General features: G+C 42.2%; 1 protein-coding gene across 1 annotated transcript in view; it reads right to left on the bottom strand.

Annotated features, from left to right (window-relative positions):
* Positions 1-2,171: 2,171 nt before the first annotated feature.
* Positions 2,172-17,602, bottom strand: part of LOC102561439 (doublecortin domain-containing protein 1) — a 226,065-nt gene continuing 210,634 nt past the window's right edge. The window contains exons 12-13 of the mRNA XM_059722717.1: positions 6,272-6,442; positions 2,172-3,276 (exon numbers count right to left, since the gene is read on the bottom strand). Coding sequence (XP_059578700.1) covers positions 3,127-3,276; positions 6,272-6,442 — 321 coding nt within the window. The 3' untranslated portion in view covers positions 2,172-3,126. The remainder of the gene's footprint in view (positions 3,277-6,271; positions 6,443-17,602) is intronic.

Here is a 17,602-nt window from a genome sequence, read left to right as displayed (position 1 = left end):
GTGATACTCCCCCTCTATGCGACTTTTGTCAGGCTGCAGTTGGAGTACTGCATCCAGTACTGGGCGCCGCACTTCAAAAGGGATGTAGCCAACCTGGAGAGGGTTCAGAGGAGGACCACTCGCTTGGTGAGAAGACAGCAGGACAGGCCCTATGAGGAGAGACTGAAGGTCCTGAACCTGTTCAGCCTCAGCAAGAGGAGGCTGAGGGGGGACCTGGTGGCTGCCTACAAACTCATCAGATGGATCAACAGCAAATAGGCAGAGCCCTTTTCTCCCCAGCACCACCTGGGGTGACAAGGAACAATGGTCATAAGCTGATGGAGAATAGGTTTAGGTTAGAGATCAGAAGGCAATATTTTACAGTTAGGGTGGCCAGAATCTGGAACCAACTTCCCAGGGAAGTGGTCCTTGCTCCTACCTTCGGCAAATTCAAGAAGAGGTTGGATGATCACCTGTCTGGGTTCTTGTGAACCCAGCATTCATTCCTGCCTGTGGCAGGGGGTCAGGCTAGATGATCTGTTCGGGTCTCTCCTGACCCTAGCTACTATGAAACTATGAAACTCATTGTCTGCTCAAGTTGTGATTCACTTGTACATTCCCCCCCAATTTTTTCCTCTTTGTGAGCAGCAGGTCAGGAAGAGTACAGCCCCTAGTTGGCCTCTCCAACACTTGCACCAGGAAGTTGTCCCCAACACTCTTCAAAAACTTCCTGGATTGCCTGCACATTGCTGTATTGCCCTTCCAGTAGGTGTCAGGGTGTCAAGTCTCCCATGAGAACCAGGGCCTGTGACATGAAAACATCCTCTGGCTCTTTAAAGAAATCCTCATCCACCTCATCCTCCTAGTCTGGTGCTCTGTAGCAGACACCCACCATGATATCACCCTTGTTGTTCTCCCCTTTCACCCTAACCAAGAGACTCTCAACAGGCCTATTTCTAGTTTCACATTGGAGAAGAATAAGAAAGCCTCCCCTGCTGCCCCTTCCTGCTTGTGCTTCCTCCAGGTCACCTGCTTCCCTATGTCCCTCAGGGCTTTGGTCTTCATCCCCCAGCAATCCAAATTTAATATCCTCCTCAGTAGGTTTATGAGTTTGTCTGTGATGATGCTATTCTCTCTTTTTGTCAGGTGGATCCCATCTCTTCCTAGCAATCCTTCTTCTTGGAACAATATCTCATGGTCGAAAATGCAAAAGCCCCAGTGGTAACATCATCAGCACAGCCATGCATTAATCTGCAGGATGCATCCGCTCCTGTCCAGGCCTTTCTCCTTGACCAGAAGGATTGAGGGAAACACCATCTGAGCCCCTGTCTATTTCACCCTCACATCCAGAGCTCTGTAGTCACTTTTGAACTGCTTAGCATCCCCCCTGGCTGTTATCGTTGGTGCCCACGTGGATAAGCAGCATGGGGTAGTAGTTAGGGGTCCAAATGAGTTTTGGCAATCCTTCCATGAATCTGGGCAAGAGCAGACCTCCTGAGACAACAGGTCAGGCCAACAGATGGATGCCTCCAACCCCTGCAGAAGGAAGTCTCTAACCACCTCTATCCATCACTTTCTTTTGGTGGCAGTGGTCTTTATCCTCCCAACCTTGGGAAAGCCTGGCCTGGCCTAGCATCTTCTGCTGACAGAATGTTCTCCTTCTCCTTTGTTGATAGGGCTCCCTATATGTTCTCTAGGCAAACTGCTACAGAAGGTGATGAAGACTTCATCTTGCTGCCAGAGGTCACAACAGGGCTGGCCTATGGGTAACTGGCAACCACCACTTCCAATACAGAGGAAAATAAGAAGTCTAGAATGAACTTTTAGATTTACTTATTTGATATTCAAATGAACAATAAAAACAATTTATTTTTATTGATTGATTCACACTTTTCATTAATGTATGTCAAAGTCCTTTCCCTGAAATTGCTTACTAGTAAGGTTGATCTCAAAAAGGATGTTATACCACAAAATGAGTGAAATAACAAATTTGGACTTGGAAAGGCCATTTGCAAGAGCTTCTGCATCAATGTGTGTTGTATTGCCAGATGATCCTGTGAGGGAAGTGAGCGCGCCGGGTCTGACCCCGGGTCGCTTACGTCGCTCTGCACGCGGGCTGTGGCCAGCAGCCCGGGCAGGCCGGGTTGGAGAGGGCGGGCGCCGAGCTAGAATTAGGCACAGACATGTAACGGTTGATTTTAAGATTATTTTACTTACACCGAGATGGTCGTGGTGTAGGCTGAGAACTTGCTTGAGCTGCGGTTATAACAAAAAACACGAACACACATGGAGGTTGCAAGGCTCCACGCAGACAGAACACGAACAATCACGTGGAGGTTGCTGGGCTCCACGCAGACAAAATCCGGATGTCCAGGACAAGCGCGCATTAAACTCGTCGTTACGTCTTATAGTAGGTTCCGTTCGAAGACGGGAAGAGGTGGGCGGCGGATCAGGCCGCCAAACTCCTCTGAGCAACACACAGGGTTTCTATTACCCTGCCACGCACACCCAGAGTCCCCACAAGATGGATGCGGAGTCCTCTTCGGCTTGGGCGGAAACTGCTCAAGCCTCTTATACGGCTAGCAGGCCAATCGCTAGCCGCCACGTGTGAATAATTTAGAACTAGCCAATTGTGGGGCATGAATTTGCATACGACGAGCGGGAAACCTTTGCACCGTGCATTTCTGTGCTGCAAAGGAAATGCACCCTGCAAAGATTGCTGCAAAGTGGCGGGAACACTTCCCTGCACGCGGGTTCTCTGAGCAGCAGAACTCCTCCGTGCAACGAAGTTGTATACCCGCGGGGATAATTCTTAGTGCCGAAGAACACACACACACACAAAAAAAATCAGACCTCTGGGTCATGACAGGAAGTATCATCAGAAATTTCAATTAGTGTATCATAGATATTGCCAAGCTCATAGCAAAGAGGCTTCAAGGCATTGATTTGACTCTCCCATCTTGTTTCACTCAACAGTTTCACAGTTAGAGAAGGCACATGGCAACTAAGAACTTCCCAATGGCGTGTTGAACGTGTGTCTGTAGGTGAATACATTTTCTTGATTTCAATGTCAGTTTGATGCTGTGAGTTGCCTTCATCTTGAAGTAATCTGTCTTCATCTTGATGTGAGCTGCCTTCATCTTGATGTTATGAACTGCTTGCATCTTGATGTGGATGAAATTGAAGATATTTCAGGAAGGAACCCTCTTGCTTTGCTTGTTCTTTTGCCTGTTCTGCTTTTCGTTTACAATACTGAGCTCCAGACAGTTTTTTCCTATCTGTCATGGTACCATTCCCCTGAAAGTTTTAAATTGTTTCAAATAAATTATGAATATAAAGAACAATCAAAGTACAATTTCAAAGAAAATTCTGACTGTGATGACATTAATAATGTGGACAATTGATTAAATTATCATGGAAGAGAATATAGCTAGGCACTGCCTAAAGTGGCTTAAGGGGCAAACCACCCCCGCAATCAGGAAAGTATTTGTTAGGATATATGACTAAGGGTGTAAATATGCTAACTGGTTATCTAATGTTGGTCAAGATTGTGTGGCCAAGCAGATGTTTTCCTGTTTATCAAGGAGATTTGTAAACTAACTATTATTTCCTATGTACAGTACTCTACTAATTGACATCTTTTATCTAGTAGGTAGCCAGGTTCTCCCAGCAAATTAACACTTCCTTAGCATGGTCTTCTGTAAAGTAAATTGTGATTGTCCATTGAGTAGGTTTACTTATCTCACATATCCCATGAGATTTCTGGGTCGACCAACCTTACATGTTCTGTACACAAAGTCATACAACTGTTTCCTTACACAACAATGATACAGGTGTTACATAAAAAACTAATTAAAGAATATCTCTTGAGCCTGCTAGCAATTAATTAGCACTCGTTCTGCATTAACACACATATTTTAAATGCCTATGTATCTCTCACATGAGTATCCAACCATAATATGTTCACAAAGGCTTACCCCTAGCTCAACTTACTTTAAAAAAATCACATGCGTTCTTACAAGATTTAAATGTAACAATTCAGCAATCCTACTCCAACCATTTCTAGACATTATAAAATTGAGAATATGAAACATGACCACTCAGGTGTATCTACGATAATAACTACATTTGTATATCAGTTCTACATCATTTAAATTTAATGAGATCTACAAAATCAAACCAAAAAATTCCTACCTTGAAGCCTGTTTCCTGAATTATGGGCACAATACATATCTGTACCTGGAGTCAGCGTATTTTGGTCATCTTAACTCTTGACAAAATCTTAAACACAACTGATGAAATTTAGGGTGCTTTAGATTTTAAAAAGGGTGGTTGGAAGGGAGAAGGAAGGTGTAAGAAATCAATGTCATGAGCTGTAAGATGATATAGGAGTAGGGGTTCATCTATTAGGATGACATTGCCAGTGGTAGGCTCTTGTCATAAGTCTGCTTGATAGTTGAAAAGGTAGGAGTTATGATTCTAGAGATCCTTCCTTTGAGATCTTTTCAGAGGTCTTTCTCTCCTTACTGAACCAAAGGTCTTAGACCAAGCTGGAGCCATAGCTGGCCAGGGCTGTTATTTAGAACGATGTTCCTGTTATTTTGTTCTTCATATAATTTTGGCACCCCCCCCCATTTTGGCACTCTAGGCGACCGCCTAGTTCGCCTAATGGTTGGCAAACTGGCCCTGGGTTACAAACTTCCAACTTCTGCCTTCCTGGGAGTCAATGTCCTCTTCCTTCTCCAGCACCACCTCTGGCAACCCTTTATCTGCAGTCCTAGAGATCTCTTCCAGCATCGAATTAACAAACTCCTCATGGCTGAGGATACTTCAGAGTCTTGCCACCTCCTTCTGTAGCTCTCTTGCCTGCTCCCTGAGGGACATCACCAGATGGCACAGATCACATTGCAGGCATTCCTCCACCTAGCTCTCACTGGAAGGAACCTGCAAGGTGCAGTCTCCAAGCACCAACCAGGACCTGGGTGGGACCCTTGATGTTGAGTGGCCTGGCCTAAACAGACACCTCATAGGTCCAATCACGGAAGACCTGGCAGTGGCAGTGGCTCTGGCATTGCAAGATCCTCTGGCAAGATCTCTCTGGCTCTCTTAAATCTGCCACTTATCCCTTCCTACCCCTCTCTCCATGCTGACCTTCCCTAGCAAACACCCCTGTAAGATGGCCTGTTCACTGTTCCTTGGTCTCAAAATGTTCCCTTTTCTCTGATAACCGGCTTCCTCTCATCAAGCTTACAGTGAAGGAAGGTGAAAGTGAATTTCAAGGCAAACTCCCTAGTGAACTCCCCACTCGCTCTGGTCTCTAGTTAAACAAGGGACTTAAATATTGACCTAACTGCTAAGTTTTTATAACTTATGTAAATTATCTAGGTTAGTTACTCTTAAAGAGCTTATCTTAAAAGTACCCTTTCAGAGAGAGGGGTGGCAAACTGATTTGCAAACTGCCCGGTTTGCTATCCCTGTTCACTCACTTCCTAGTCAGTCAGGGAGCATGTCTACATGTGTGCTTTAGTGTACAGTAACCTATTATACTGCTCATTAAAGTATCACATAAAAAACCATGCTAATATACTAATGCACAGTAAAAATAAGCTACTACATATTAAGCATCAATAAAAAGAGTGCACTTTTGCTATTGAGCTTTAGGGTAGCCTCGTGCATTTATTTAGTACCTCACATTAGAAGGCATTTATACATACACTCCAGGAGGGGGGGGGAAGGGGCACTTTAATTAGAGTGGATCCAAGAGCTGCTTTAATTAAAGCACCCAGAGCATCTCATGTATCAGCATCCCTGAGCTTCAAAATGGTGGTAGGGGCACTTTATCTAAAGCTCATTTGACAAGCTTTAGATAAAGCACCCCTGTTGCCATTTTGAAACACAGGGACACTGATACACAAGATGCAGAAGGCTGCTGAATAATTGCCATGCTCCACTAGACTCAATTAATTGAATCTGATCTGCACTGGAATTACAGCGCATCAGAGCAGCCTCCCTACTTGTGTGTAGGCACCTAGAGGTATTAAATTTAAATGTGCATTAGGAAAAATGTATTAATGAATGTGTAGACGTACCCAGAGAGAGTCTCTTTTTATACCACCTGGGTCTGGGCTAGCTATGCCTCCTTGTTAAGGTCTTTGTCAGACACAGGCAGCAGTCACTTAGCAATCACTCAGCTAGCAGCACTCCCAGCTGTTCAGAGCACATGCTCAAGTACATAGCCAACCAAACAAACACTCAGAAAAGTGATTCTGAAAGCTATTAAACCTATACCAACCTTTAGCTGCAGGCCTTGTGGGAGACCTGTATTTGCTGGAAGTCTTTTAATGTGTTGATAGATGTAAGAGGTACACTGTTCCTGCTCAGCTTGTAATTGTGGGGCAAGTTTAGAGAGATGACCTTTGTAGCTCTGGATGGCTGCCTGTAATTCATCAGTCAGCTTGTTCACCTGAAGGGTTAAATTATAAGAGCTGTGAGCAAAGGACAATTGTTAATGTCACACATATTAGAATTTTCATTTTAAACCTGAGAGAAGACATGGATATTCTATGCAAAGTATAATAAGCAAAATGTCGCATATATTTTTCTTTGTATTTTTCAGGTTAGTAGTAGTAGTATTTTATTTACAGCTTTTGCTAAAATGATACAATAGAATTAACAATAACATTATATTACTTTTCAGGTTATTCATTATGCTATACTCTGGGTATACAAGATCATTTCTAATAAATGAAAATGTGCTATTAATTCAAATCTCTTCTTCTTTCCTTTTCCACTCACAGACTGTGTAGCATTATTAGTGAAGTATAAGGAAGAAACATAATTCTGTAATTCACAAAGAATGGTTACACTGAAAATACATTCTGCTTGTCTACATTTACATGTCTTTCAAGCTTCCATAAAATTCAGTTTCAAGATATCTATATGTCCTTTATGGGAAATGCTTACTGTCTTATTACTAGGAAACCATAAAAGGTTGATTTAATTAGAAAACAAGAGAAAAAAAAGTTTAGATAAAATAAGAATCATTACCATCCTTCACCTATGAACCAAGCTAAACACTTCATGAAATTTTAAAAACTAAAATAATGGCTAGCTTACTTAAGAAAAAATGGAGTTTGGTGCACTCAAAAATGGTGTTAGACTTTGAATTTAAAGTTCAGTTCATGTCCTATGAATTGTTAGCAACAGCTGACACTATAATATGCAACTACCAGGTTGCAGGATCAAGAATTTCAATTTTTAAAACCATCTTTCCCCTTGAGCACTATCATCATGCGTTAAAACTAGACGGGTACTTGAAGAAGCATGTTTTCATTATCAGAACTCAGAAATGTGCCTCTCCTTTGGTACTAGGAACTTCACATTTCAGGACTGCTGGGTCTGATACGAGGCCTAATAATTCACAAAATAGTTGTGACTAATAATTGTAATAATTGCATAATTTATCCATTAAACTACCATTCAAATTAAGTAGCTATTTTTCTAGATAAAATTGTACACAATTTATTCTCCTTTTGGCCATAAATTGCCCATTTTACTTTTACTTTTATTTCAAATGCATGCTCCAAAGAGGAATTTGTGTACACTTGTGTATACACTTGCAGCTATAACTGTATTCTTCTTAGTCAACTTAATGTGAATTCTACTACGAATATCATTAGCTTTGATTACCTGGAAGAGCTAACCAGGAGAAAGTGGGCCTGGCAACTAAAATCATGTTAGCTTGTTACATGTTCTCTTATATACACATACATATATGTATATATGTAAAATTATCGTCACACAAGTGAGAGGTATAAGAATACACAAACGTTTTTAGTTGTAATGAGAAGTTCCTGTGGCTAGGTTGCCACTGAAATCCTGAAGTATACATGTAGCTTTAGGCACAATCTGAGTTGAGAATAGAAGCATATTATTGATTAAAGTCATATGCAGAATATACCTCCTTATTATAATATTACAAGGTATATTTAAAAAGAATGTAGGCATTACTATATTGAAACAGATATCTGTCCAGTCTAGTTTTTTTTTTTATCTCTGACAATTAGCTTCAGAAGCCCCCTTAAAAAACAATCAGGGAAGGGGAAGTTTCCTTTTAATCAAAAGAGTTAATAAAATCATTTGATTAATCTTTTTAATCAAAGCAGTGGCTTATTTGACATAATATCATATTCAGTTAAAAACAATATGCTTCACTGCAGACATAATAATTAAGTATTAAATTCTTTTTTGAAACTTACTAAGATACTGGTATCATTGCTGTCTTGTGCCAGTTAACTTTGCAAGTTACGGTAGTTATATGTTGTACAAAAAATTCTTCCTATTGGTTGTATTTTTTTTGCCTTTCAGTTTTATCAAATGGCTTGAGTTCTTATATTTTGGAAATGGTAAATATCAATTCTTGATCTGCTTTTTCTATACTGTACACTATTTTGTGTAATTTTATTGCGGTTCAATTTATTCTCCTCCAATTAAACTACACATTCCTAATATTTTCAATCTCTTCAACTACAATTTTTCACAAGCACCTAAACTTTGTCTCTAAGCCATTTGTTATTTCTATAATTTCTTTTACATAGATAAGCAGAACTAAACACAGTATTCCAAATGAAGGCAGGTATATCATGGCTTCACAACATTTTCAGTAATATTTTTATCCTATCTTTATATAGTCTAAAGGTTTACTTTCTTTTTTGAGTGTTGATGCAAAGTGAAGACAGTGTATGGTAATCTTTATATCTTTTCCCTGTGGCAATATTTGAATTTAAAACCATCTTATGTATGAACAGCTCAAGTGATTCCTTCCACTATGCAGTACATTATATTTGTCATTAACAAATTTTAAGTAACTTAAGTAGTTTTAAGTCATTAATTTAACTTCCTAATTTCAATAGGATTTTTGCCTGAGTAAATACTTCAGGAGTTGGATAAATACTGATATATAAAAAATAGATAAACATTATTCTTTTTAGGATTTTAGGATGTTTCCTCAAGTAAAAATAACATATATTTTAGTAACAAGCACATTTTGCAAAAGTTCCTTTTGTGAGCCTTTGTTCTTTAGGTAACAGGCTATTCCAAAAGGTAACCCTACAAGTGACCCAAGTGAGATATATTAAAATCTAGTAACACAATACCCCTGAACTCTTTTCCCTAATAAGAATTTTTTTCAACGCCCAGATGTTGCTAAAGGGGGAAAAAAGACCTGTAAAATTCTTCATCATGAATCTTTTTTCTTCAAATCCCTTTTTCCCCCCTTTCAAAAGCAATTCTGAATAGAGGTAAAAGAAGACAAAACTTGACCTTTTGTGATCCCAGCATTAATAGGTCTGTTCATAATTCAATCTGTGTGTGTAGAAGCATCCATGTGGAAACATGTGGCCTGAGAGACATAAAGCCTTTCCCTTTAAACATTATCTGACCCTATGAGTCCTATTCACAAAAGAAGGCTTACGTACGCATAAGTTGAAAAAAATGCACACACTCATTGTACTGCAGAAAGCCTACACATTTTACCCCTCATTCTCCAGTAAAACTCAGCATAGAAGTGACATTTGTACAGGATCTGGGCGGGTCTATGGTAAATGAGCAGATTGCTGCCAGAAAAAAAGGATATGGAAGAAGGGATATCAGCTATTTCTCTCATTAAAAATACAAAGTAGGATCCTCACCTAGCATAGGGCACTATAACTGTACTGACTTGAGCAGAGCTGTGATGGTTCGTACCAGTTCAGGATTTTGGGTACTATATACTGCAGGCTTGAAAAATTATACTTAGTGCAGTAAAATACTTGCTGTAGTAAAATATCTTTCCTTCTTCCATAATCTGTATTTAAGGTAAAGGTGGGTTTTGAGTCAGGTTTGGTAAATTTTCAAATTGATGCACTGTGTTCATGCTGTGTATATATTGCTTTTATTACATATGTATACACATATATAAAGGCTGTGCGTGTTTATACAAAATGCAGGGTTTTCTTAGGGCTCAGAATCCTGTTTTATACAGGAACATTTATTGCATTTGTAAGGCTGGAACAAAGAAGAGTAAGATTTATTTTTATTATAATTCTATATATCAAAATATTACTAATATTTCTTCCATCTTCTTCTACTTGGCAATAAATCAGCTGTCAGATTGAATGCTATGTAGTTCAGAGTCCATCCAGGTTACAAGTAAGTGCTCTAAGGCACTTTGCATGGAACCTGTCAACTGAAATCTGCACAAAGGGCAGGAGGTAAACAAGTTAAAGAACAGCAGTACAACTTTAGGTTTAGTGGGACAAATCATCAGTTGGTGTAAGTCAGGCAAGCCCCAATGTCAGTATTAATTTATGCCAGTTAAGAATCTGGGATTCCTCAACCAGGCCAAAAATAGCATAAAAGACCATGAAGGAACTGTTAGTTTGTTTGTTTTTTTTAATTAATTTAAAAAATCATTACTACCACCTCAAAATTCTTAATATTTCAACTTCCATTAAAAGCTGTAGGTGAAGACGGCCATATTTTGGAAATCACAGTCGGTGCCTAAAGGCACTCCAAAATATGGCCTTCACAACATTCCAATAGATGTTTAGCACATTCCAAAATTAGCACCACAGGGATGGACTAAAAAAGGATGTTGGGAAACAACAAAAAGTAAGGAAAGATATGAAAGATTTGTATTATTTCACATAGTTTAGCTTTAGCATAATGGTTAGGTATTAAATTGAGTAGTAGAAAAAAAGAAATTCCAAGAATAAGCCTCTAATTGTTTCACATTTAGGGATATCATCATCATTGTCTTACATAACCTGATTGTGTAACTTACTCCTATGACTCATTGACTTCAAGGACACTGCTCACAAAGTCACCAAATACACACAGTTTCTTGTTTACAGGTGATAGGATGAAACACTGTTTAGCACATGTAGTTCAATTACATTTTACACCCATTTCTTTTTTCATGGAGGAAGGTGAAACAGAGTAATTTATGTGGTCTTTGTCAAAGGCTTCCAAGGAGGAGTACTTGCTCATAACCTCCAGCCTTGTCTGGTCTGTCTGAGTACCCCTGAAGTCAGCATGGCTTCTGAAGTAGAAAGAGTCCAAGCTCCTTCTGACTCTGAGATGCTAGCCTTTTGGTCCTTGACATTCCCTGGTTATCCATGGCCTTGATTCTAGTTCAGCTGCTGAGAGAGGGCTTTACCTTTTTTTACATGAAGGAGTACACCCTAAGATCCAAGCAGCAAAATAGATCACTTCTCTTTAATAAAGAAAGATATTATGGAAAAGGTCACCCAGCAAGAAGGTTCTGCCACCCTGCAAAGGATTAAGTGCTCCCTCTTTACCCAGTCCAACCCAAACTACCCAGAGGGCACAGATAGAAGTTATATTTGTCACACGATTGGCCCCATGAAAGCTCTCTACAGCCATGCTGTGACACATGCACAGCTGCAGAGCGCTTTAAAAGTAGTTGATTGTGCAACAAATTAACCCTCATTTGATGAGGAATCAGATGAAGGCACTCCATTTTGGAGCAGTGTAGGGAACTTCTGTTCCCTAGGGTGGGGCTAGGCTGATGCAGCCCAACCCCACCCCCGGTGCTGTCTTCAGGAAGGGAGGGAGGAGGGAGAAGAGGGAGAGGGGAGCTGGAGTGGTGGGGATTGGAGGCCCCTCCACCCCTCCAAGTCAGGCTGGGCAACCTCCAGCCAGCAGCTCCCCTATCCCCTACCTCCTGCAGAGAACAGAGCTGAGAGGGGGGTGTGGGCGGGCAGGCCTGCATCAGCAACAGGCAGGCAAGCTTGATTCCACCCCCCTCCCAACCCAAAAGGCAAATACCTGTTGGTTTGTGGGGGGGGGGTGCTGCTCTAACTGTAACTCATGGTGTTTTATGTTAAGCATCATGAGTTAGAGTGGGGACCTGCATGTCTGTCAGCACCCTGAGTGTCCCAAGGTTACGTCAGCTCCTCAGATTCTCCATCATTCAAGCCAACTCCCTGTTATTTTACTTTGGTCCATGTAACAGGAGAGACGTCAGGGTCGCCATGCTCTCCCCCGCCACCTCCTTTACCGTGCCAAGCTGCCGAGTCGCACCCTCCAATTCTCACCCGCCACGTCTTTGATTTTATATATTTTTTATAGGGAGGCTGCCTTCTGTCCTCTTGGCCACGGTTCTCCTGTCTCGGGTGTTCTGTACATCCCCAGCCTTATGGGCTATGTGTGGCTCCTACCACTCCAATACCACGCCCCAAGCCTCGCAGATGTCACAGATATTGTTCTGTCTCTTTCTATCTCCACGCCCTCTCTGGCACTCGGGCTCTCCGCAGCCCTGTCTCTCTCTCCGTGCCCTTCTCTCAGGGCCTTCTCAGTGATGCCGCCCTTCTCTCCAGGGCCTTCTCAAGCACTACCCCCTTCTCCGGGGCTCACCACACCTGCACTGGGGCTTCTCAGGATTGCCCCCTTCTCTGGGGCTTCTCAACTGCCCCTCTCTGGGGCTGGGGTCTATGCACCCTGAATGCTGCGCTCTCACTGGCGCTGGGGTCCCCACTCTACTGTGAGTACCCTATAAGGCCTCCTCCAACCCCTAATAGCCTCACCCAAACCACTGGTGTAACAAATAGCAACACAACACAAGCCTCTTGGCTATAACGTAAACATAAGACGCCCGGATATAACTACACTCCAGCCTACCGGTGTTGCTCCATCCCGCCACAGTGGCAGACACTATGCGCAGTGGCTATGCGCATCCGGCTTCTCTTTCCTTAACCGAGAGCTCCTTCTTCTCTGGCTGCTGGTCAGGAACCCCCTCCTGGCCTCCTGCCTGTGGTTTATATAGGAGCCAGGCCCTGCCCCTTCTTGTTAGCTGGCTAGGCAGGTGTGGGTCATTAGTTCCCTTTGGTTGCCTCAGCAACCAGCACCTGAGGAGTTATCCCAGCTCTCCAAGTAGCAGGCACCCTAGTGCCCTGCTACAGTCCACCACTGTGATACTCTTTCAGATTCCCTGGAGGCCTCCTGTGTCACCTCCAAACCTGCCTTGTTGACCATACAAGGCTTTTTAATTATCTTTTTATACTAGAGGCTCATCATGGCAAGTCTATAAATCTTAATTTAACCCTAGAAGGAGCAACTGGCTCCATCTCCAGGTAATAGGACTAGGACCTCTACCTGAATAAGCAGGCCAGGACTGGAGTCTATCTACATACTGGATTAAATTAACTGATTAAAAGAAAGGGCCAGAACTTATTCTATCCATTAGGCACCAGTTGACTTTAGTACCTACGACCATTTTTACATTTGCTCTGGGGGGCTGGGGGGGTGGGGGGTGGGGAAGGGGAGGGCACTTTAATTAGAGTGGCTTCAAGAGCTGCTCTAATTAAAGTGCCCACAGCACCTCATGTATCAGTCTCCTTGTGTTTCAAAATGGAGGTGGGGTGTTTAACTAAAGCTCATCAAATGCCCCTGCCACCATTTTGAAGCACAGGGATCCTGATATATGAGCTGCTGGAGCATGCTAATTACACTCAATTAATCTTTCCTTTTTTACTCTACCTTAATTAGGATTGGAAAGGACCTCAGGTAGCCATTTAGTACAGCCCCCTGCTCAAAGCAGGACCATCCCCAACTATATCATCTCAGCCAAAGCTTTGTCTAGCCAGGTCTTAAAACCCTCCAAGGATGGAGATTCCACCACCTCTCTGGGTAACCTGATCCAGTGCTTTACTACCCTCCTAGTAAGAAAATTCTTCCTAATATCTAAACTAAACTTCCCTTGCTGCAACTTCAGACCATTGCTCCTTATTCTGTCATCTGCCACCACTGAGAACATTGTAGCTCCATCCTCTTTTGACCCCACTTCAGGTAGTTGAAGGCTACTATTAAACCCCCTCTCAGTCTCCTCTTCTCTAGACTAAATAAGCCCAGTTCCCTCAGCCTCTCCTCAGAAATCATGTCCCCCAGTCCCCAAACCATTGTTGTCCTCTGCTGGACTCTCTCCAATCTGTCCACAGGAATATTTTATACAAGAACATTTTACATTTTATACATCCTTTCTGTGGTGGGGGGCCCAAAGTTGAACACAGTGCTCCAGATGTGGCCTTACCTGTGCTGAATAGAGGGGAATAATCACTTGGACCTACTGGCAACACACCTATCAATGCAGCCCAGTATGCCATTAGCCTTCCTGGCAACAAGGGCACACTGCTGGCTCATGTTCAGCTTATTGTTCACTGTAACCCCCATGTCCTTTTCTGCAGAGCTGCTGCCCAGCCAGTCAGTCCCCAGCCTGTACTGGTTAATGGGATTGTTCTGTCCTAAGTGCGGGACTATGAACTTGTCCTTGTTGAATCTCATGAGATTCCTTTTAGCTAATCCTCCAATTTGTCTAAGTCACTCTGAATCCTAGGCCTACCCTCCAATGTATCTACTACTCCTTCAGCTTGGTGTCATCTGCAAACTTGCTGAGGGTCCCCGACCCCTGGGGTACTCCACTTGATACTGGCCGCCAACTAGACATTGACCTGTTAATTATTACCTTCCGGGCCAAATGATCCAGCCAGTTTTCTATCCACCTTACAGTCCATTCATCCAGCCAGCCAGCCGGCCTGTACTTCCTTAGCTTGCCTGCGTGACTGTTGTGGGAGACCATATCAAAACCTTTGCTAAAATCAAGGTATACCACATCCACTTGTCTTCCCACATCCACAGAGCCAGTCAACTCATCATAGAAGGCAATCAGGTTGGTCAGGCATGACTTGCCCATGGTGAATCAAGCTGATTGTTCCTAATCACCTTCTTGTCCTCCAAGTGCTTTGAGATGGATTCGTTGACGATCTGCTCCCTGATTTTTGCAGGGACTGAGGTGAGGCTGACTGGTCTGTAGTTCCCTGGATCCTCCTTTTTCCCTTTCTTAAATATGGGCACTATGTTTTCCCTTTTCCAGTCTTCTGGGATCTCTCCAGATTGCCATGAGTTTTCAAAGATGATGGCCAACGGCTCTGCAATCACATTAGCCAACTCCCTCGTCACCCTGGAGTGCATCCTGTCCAGCCCTATAGACTTCTATATGTCCAGCTTTTCTAAATAGTCCCTAATCTGTTCTTTTACCCCTATTGTCTGCTTCCTTCCTCCCCAAACTGTCCCCTCTTCCCCAGTGCCCAGTGCAGTAGTCTGGGAGCTGACCTTGCCTGTGAAGACTGAGGCAAAAAAGATGTTGAGAACTTCAGCCTTTTCTGCATCCTCTGTCACAAGGTTGCCTCCCTCATTCAGTAAGGGACCTACACTTTCCCTGATCCTACTCTTGCTACTGACATACTTTTAGAAGCCCTTCTTTTTACCCTTCACATTCTTTGCTAGCTGTAACTCCAACTGCACTTTGGCCTTCCTGACTTTATTCCTATAAGCCCGAGCAATGCTCCTTCATTCTTCCCTAGTTATTTGTTCAAATTTCCATTTCTTATAAGCTTCCTTTTTGTGATTTAGTTTACTGAAGAGTTCCCTGCTAAGCCAAGCTGGTCTTCTGCCATATTTGTTAGAATTCCTGCAAATCAGGATGGTTTGTTCCTCCATTCTCAGTAAGGCTTCTTTAAAATACAGCCTGCTGTGCTTTAAAGAAGTAAATGACTGGATCCTCTTTCTCCCTTACTTTTTATAACCTACACATGGCTAAGATAATACCTGGTGCATCTACACATTAATTCTCATAATATCTAGTACCTCTGGCCACTTTTACATGTGCTCTGAGAGCCACTCTAATTAAAGTGCCACAGCGTCTCATGTATCAGTGTCCTGTGCTTAAAAATGGTGGCAGGGGTACTTGAACTAAAGCTCATTGAATGCTAATACACAAGACACAAGAGGCTGCTGGAGCACAGTAATTACCATGCTTCAGCAGACTCAGTTGAGTCTGCTCTGACACACTGTAATTACAGTAGAGCAGCCTCTGTGCTGGTGTACAGGCACTCTCCACTGTGAGGTACTACAAAAATATGAATTAGCTTGGCTTAATGCACATTAACTAAGACACATGCTCTTCAAGTGATGCTTAATGCACAACTTTTTACATGATGCTTTAATGTGCATTAAAATAGGCTAATGCACTTTTAAGTACACAGATGTGCCCAGTCAGTGTACCTACATGAGACACTATGTCACCATAGTGACAAACTGTGACAACATAGCATGTTGCTACGGCAGGAGTGGGCAAAATGCAGCCCACAGGCCGGATGTGGCCTGCTAGGCCATTCTATCCAGCCTGTGGGGCCCCTAAAAAGTTTAGAAAATTAATATTTATCTGCCCCTGGCTGCCTGTCATGCGGTCCTCAATGGCTTCCCAAAACTCAGTAAGCGGCCCTCTGCCCAAACTAATTGCCCACCCCTGCGCTACGGCAATGTAGCAACAGCAGGCACAAACCATAGCAACCAGCTACATCACCGTAGCTCATCGCTATTTCAACATAGCATCTAAAAACAACCATGCACTGCCGGGACTGCACAGTACTGCTTTAGCAAGTACTAAATGATTGCACAGTACCAAGTGTGCAGTCAGGAGCACATGTAGACATGCCCAGTGTGTCACAAAAATAGATGCATTGATGAAATGTTAGGGACTTAAAGATTTTGGAATAGGATCATAGTTAGGTCCCTAAATCTTAAGAGAACAGGGTCTGGATGAAAGAGTAAAGAAAACAAAGACAAAATATGAGAAAAAAATAAACTGATGTTAGGTACAGCTAACTGACAGACAAAACAAAACATAATTTATATAACTATATTTAGATTTATAATACCTTAAGCTTTATGATATTCACATGTTCTTTTACCAATGTTACTGCAATAAAATATATTGATTGATAAGCTTCTATTCTGAAACAATAACAGCTTTTTTACATCTACAAATCTACATGGAAATCATGTCCACTTTTGCCTAGCACCAATTTTGTATTATTATTTCATTTATAGAATACGCTGTCAACTTCTCAGCATGAGCCGTTGTGAGGAAAAGGTTTGATTTAATAGTTCTTCATTACAATATTTCCTGCAGAATCTTATGATTAGCTCACTATGTCTTGACATTGTAAACTACAGTTTTTTTCCCTGAAAAGAAAGAACTTTGTTAACATTTTTCTTTAGAGCAGTAATGCAATTCAAATGAAAGCAAAAGGAAGAAACTAAGCTTTATGGTGGATGATAAATTATTTAGCTACAGTGAAGATACTTTTAAGTGTCAACATTATGGGTAGGAGGAATTCTATATTATAAAATATATTAAGGACAAATTTAAGGAGTGTTCCCCAAGACCAGGAAAACTGTAGAACTGAGTATGTATAAAAAGAGGTACCAAACCTCCAACTGCATACAAGAGGCTGGATCTTTATGCCTTCAGGGGATCTCAATTAGAACAGCTAGGACTTCTGTGGAAAGAAGTGTTCATTCACATGGGCCCCTGTTACCCCAAGAGGCGCCCTCGTGAACAGGGATTGGAGAGGCTCTGTTCACCAGGGCACCTCTTGGGGTAACAGGGAACATTGGTCACAAACTGACAGACAGCAGATTTAGGCTAAATATCAGAAAAAACTTCTTCACTGTAAGGGTGGCCAAAATTTGGAATGGGCTCTCAAGGGAGGTGGTGCTCTCC

This window comes from Alligator mississippiensis, chromosome 2 (assembly GCF_030867095.1).
Source record: "Alligator mississippiensis isolate rAllMis1 chromosome 2, rAllMis1, whole genome shotgun sequence".
In the NCBI taxonomy this organism is placed as follows: Eukaryota; Metazoa; Chordata; order Crocodylia; family Alligatoridae; genus Alligator; species Alligator mississippiensis.
The sequence above is the reverse complement of the archived record's forward strand: the minus strand, read 5'-3'. Positions and strand labels throughout refer to the sequence as shown.